The following is a 3,789-nucleotide window of genomic DNA, read 5'->3' as shown; positions in this document are numbered from 1 at the left end:
GGAATCTTGTGTCCTAAATGCAATCTGACTTATAAAAATCAACGCTGTTTTATCGCACATGAAGCTGATAGGTGTAAACATGTGAAGAAATGCCTAGATTGTGGGAAACTAGTTTTGCTTAAAGAGAGGTCCAAGCCTCACAAGTGTGGGGAAGTATTCTGTAAACCTTGTGGAGAATATAAAGACCCTAACCATAAATGCTACATGAAACCTAATGAGGGTAAACCTAAATCTAAAGATTATGCTTTTATTTTCTTTGACTTGGAAACCCGCCAGGATGAGCCCCTGCCCTCTGACCCTGAAAGTAAATTGCATAAAGTAAACTTGTGTGTGTGTCAGCAATTTTGTTACCAGTGTATTGAGGGAAAATTCTGTATAGCATGTAAAAATCGTACACGAGTGTTTGACTCTGACCCTATCAATCAGTTTATGAATTATGTAATGTATGTAAGGAAACAGTTTAAAAACGTCTGCGTAATTGCACACAATGGGCAGGGGTTTGACTTTCAATTTTTGCTAAAGTACTTGTTGGAAGAAACAAAATTCACACCAGAACTTGTAATGCGGGGAACTAAGATTATTCTGATGGAAATTGATAATGTGAAGTTTGTTGACTCACTTAGCTACTTCCCTATGGCTTTGTCTGCTCTGCCTAAAGCCTTCGACCTACCTCCAGAGAAAAAGAAAGGCTATTTTCCCCATTTGTTCAACACTCTGGCAAACCAAGACTACGTAGGCCCTATGCCAGACAAAAAGTACTACTGCCCCGAATCTATGTTCGAGAAATCTCACAATGACTTTGAAAAATGGTATAGCGAACAGATCGCTAGTAAATATGTGTTTAACTTTAAAAATGAGATCCTAGCCTACTGTATTTCAGATGTTGATATCTTGGCTCAAGCCTGTCTAAAGTTTCGCTCAAATTTTCCTAAAAGAGTGTAATGTTGACCCGTTTCTCGAGGCTGTTACCATTGCAAGTGCCTGCAATCTAGCTTTCCGCCGTAATTTCTTGAAACCCAATACTATCGGACTTATCCCTAAAAACGGCTATCGATTAGTAGACAATCAATCAAATATAGCGCTCCAATGGCTTTCTTGGGTCGAGGAAACCAACGGGATTAGGATTGACCACGCAGGTCGAGGTAAAGAAGTTAAAGTCAATGGAATGAAAGTAGACGGGTTTGATGGCAGAAACATCTATGAATTTCATGGCTGTTATTTCCATGGGTGTCTTAAATGCTTTCCTTACAACCGTCACGCTCCTTTGAAAGAGGACCCTTCTGATAGCCTACATCTTCGCTATGAGCGAACTAAGGCTAAAAACACAAAGTTTACAGAACACGCACTAGTAGAGATGTGGGAATGCGAATTTCGTAAACAGAAAAAAGATCTGCAGCTTAAACATCTGGATAGTTTACCTATCTTGAATAATCTCCCACTTGACCCGAGGCAGGCATTCTTTGGAGGTAGGACAGGTAATGCGAAATCCTATCATAAATGCGCTGAGGAGGAAACTATACAGTATGTTGATGTTTGTTCTCTGTACCCTTATGTTTGTAAGTATGGGAAGTACCCTATAGGCCATCCAACCATCTATGTAGGAGATAAGGAGTGTCGTGAGAGAGGTATGGGTGTAGAGGGTTTGTTAAAATGTAAAGTATTGCCACCTCGTGATCTCTACCATCCTGTACTCCCTACAAAAATGAACGATAAATTGATGTTTGTTTTGTGTAGAACATGTGGGGAAATGATGTATCAGGGAGAATGTTATCATGACAGTGATAGTAGGGTACTTGTTGGGACATGGACTATGGATGAGATCAGAAAGGCAGTAGAGAAAGGGTACATTGTATTGGACATGTATGAGTTGTGGGAGTACCAGGTAGCGACTTATGAAAATGGGGGTTTGTTCACCGATTTTATTAATAAATTTCTTAAGATGAAACAGGAAGCTTCGGGCTATCCAGAATGGTGCAAAACCGAGGAAGATAAAAATAAGTATATTGCAGAGTATTTGGGACACGAGGGAATTAAGTTGGAAAAAGATAAAATTGTTAAGAATGGGGGTTTGAGATCTTTGGCAAAATTAATGCTAAATAGTTTTTGGGGAAAATTTGGTCAGAGAGAGAATCAGACTAAAGCTACGATTGTTAGGGATCCTAAAACCCTATTTCAAATGTTCTCTAGCCCAGAAATTAAAGTAAACAGACTTCAGATTGTTAATGACGAGGTTGTGGTTGTGTCATGGGAATATTTAGAGGAGGTTGGTGAACCTCTTAGTAACATAAACGTTTGTATCGCGGCCTACACTACCTCGCAGGCGAGACTCAAGCTCTATGAACACCTTGAGGCTCTAGGAGCTCAAGTATTATATTATGATACTGACAGTGTTGTTTACATACTTGGAAACGGTCTTTATAGGGTGTCTACAGGAGATTACCTCGGTGAAATGACTGACGAATTAGTAGAGTATGGACCTGGCTCTTATATTACTGAGTTTGTCTCTGGGGGGCCTAAAACTTACGCATACCTTGTCTGGTCAACCAATCAACAAAACTTGATCCCCGTATGTAAAATCAAGGGCCTCACCCTTAACTTTAAAACATCAAAAGTTGTAAATTTTGAAAAATTAAAAGAGATAGTTTTGAGTGAAGCAAAACAGACTGTTGAAATTGAAGAAAGTAGAATCAGAAGGACTAGAGACAGAGACATCGTCACCATCACTGAGAGCAAAGTGTTCCAAATAACTGGTCCTAAAAGAAGGTACGAAGGTCAATACGACACTCTACCTTTTGGCTACAGAAAATCCAAAGGGCCACATAAATTGTATTGTAAATTGTAAATGTAAATAACTTTGTAAATGTAATTGTAATTTTCACTGTACATAACTCTCCTAGTAAAAAAAAACAAGTCTATAGATATATACTTATGTAACCTGACCAAGGTGTGAGTGTGTGTACATTGAGTAGTTCAGATTTAGAAGAACCTGTGCTACGCCTTGTACTTGTGTGAATGTGTGTACACTGAGGGGTTCAGATTGGATAGAACCTGTGCCCCTCTTTGTATTTGTGTGAATGTTATTGGTCACTGGCGCGGCCAACTAAACAGCCCGTAAACCATGAGTGAAGGTCACTGGCATGGCTGACTAAAAAGCCTGTAAACCTTGATTGTTAACTTTCTTGGCAGGGTTATATAACTAAATCTATAGACTTGACAAAAAAAAGCTTTATAAATAAAGGAGAGGACGTTATACGACATCAACCAATATAATATTATATAATATTATAAACTGGTATATAATATTATAAACTGGATAGGTTGTATAACGTTTAACTTGGCCTCACTTAATGAGGGGATAGTCTCAAACCCTATCCAATATAAAGCTATATTATATGTAACTGGTGTAAGAATACATCATTTCCACCATTAAAGAACTATACCAGATGTAACAGATCTACATTACTCGTTAAGCTCCTTATATTATACAACATAAAATACTAACATGACCGGAAATTAGAAGATTTGAACCCTAGTCTCATATACAAACATAACACTACTATACAACACTAAAAATCACTCCAACTTGATATAATACAAATGGTAGCTAGTAAGGATCGAACCCGCAAACCTCTAAGAACAAGGACTCAAACTATGATACAATACCATACTAAAAACACCCCAACCGGAAATTATCGGTGATTGGTAAGGATCGAACCCGTAAACCTCTGAGATCAAACATGCATACACAAACAAGAGACTACAACACAACATCATACAAAAAAAAACCCC

The 3,789-nt window shown here is 38.3% G+C and overlaps 1 protein-coding gene across 1 annotated transcript; it reads left to right on the top strand.

The window, feature by feature from the left end:
- Positions 1 to 1,750: 1,750 nt before the first annotated feature.
- Positions 1,751 to 2,842, top strand: LOC128982113 (uncharacterized). Its single transcript, XM_054401162.1, has one exon. It carries the CDS (start codon positions 1,751 to 1,753, stop codon positions 2,840 to 2,842), a length of 1,092 nt encoding a protein of 363 aa, XP_054257137.1.
- The last annotated feature ends 947 nt before the right edge of the window (positions 2,843 to 3,789 follow it).

This window comes from Macrosteles quadrilineatus, unplaced genomic scaffold (genome assembly GCF_028750875.1).
Source record: "Macrosteles quadrilineatus isolate MER2022 unplaced genomic scaffold, UCM_ALF_1.0 Scaffold_115__1_contigs__length_332310, whole genome shotgun sequence".
Lineage (NCBI taxonomy): Eukaryota > Metazoa > Arthropoda > Insecta > Hemiptera > Cicadellidae > Macrosteles > Macrosteles quadrilineatus.
Note: the sequence above shows the minus strand (reverse complement) of the source record. Positions and strands in the feature narration are given on the sequence as shown.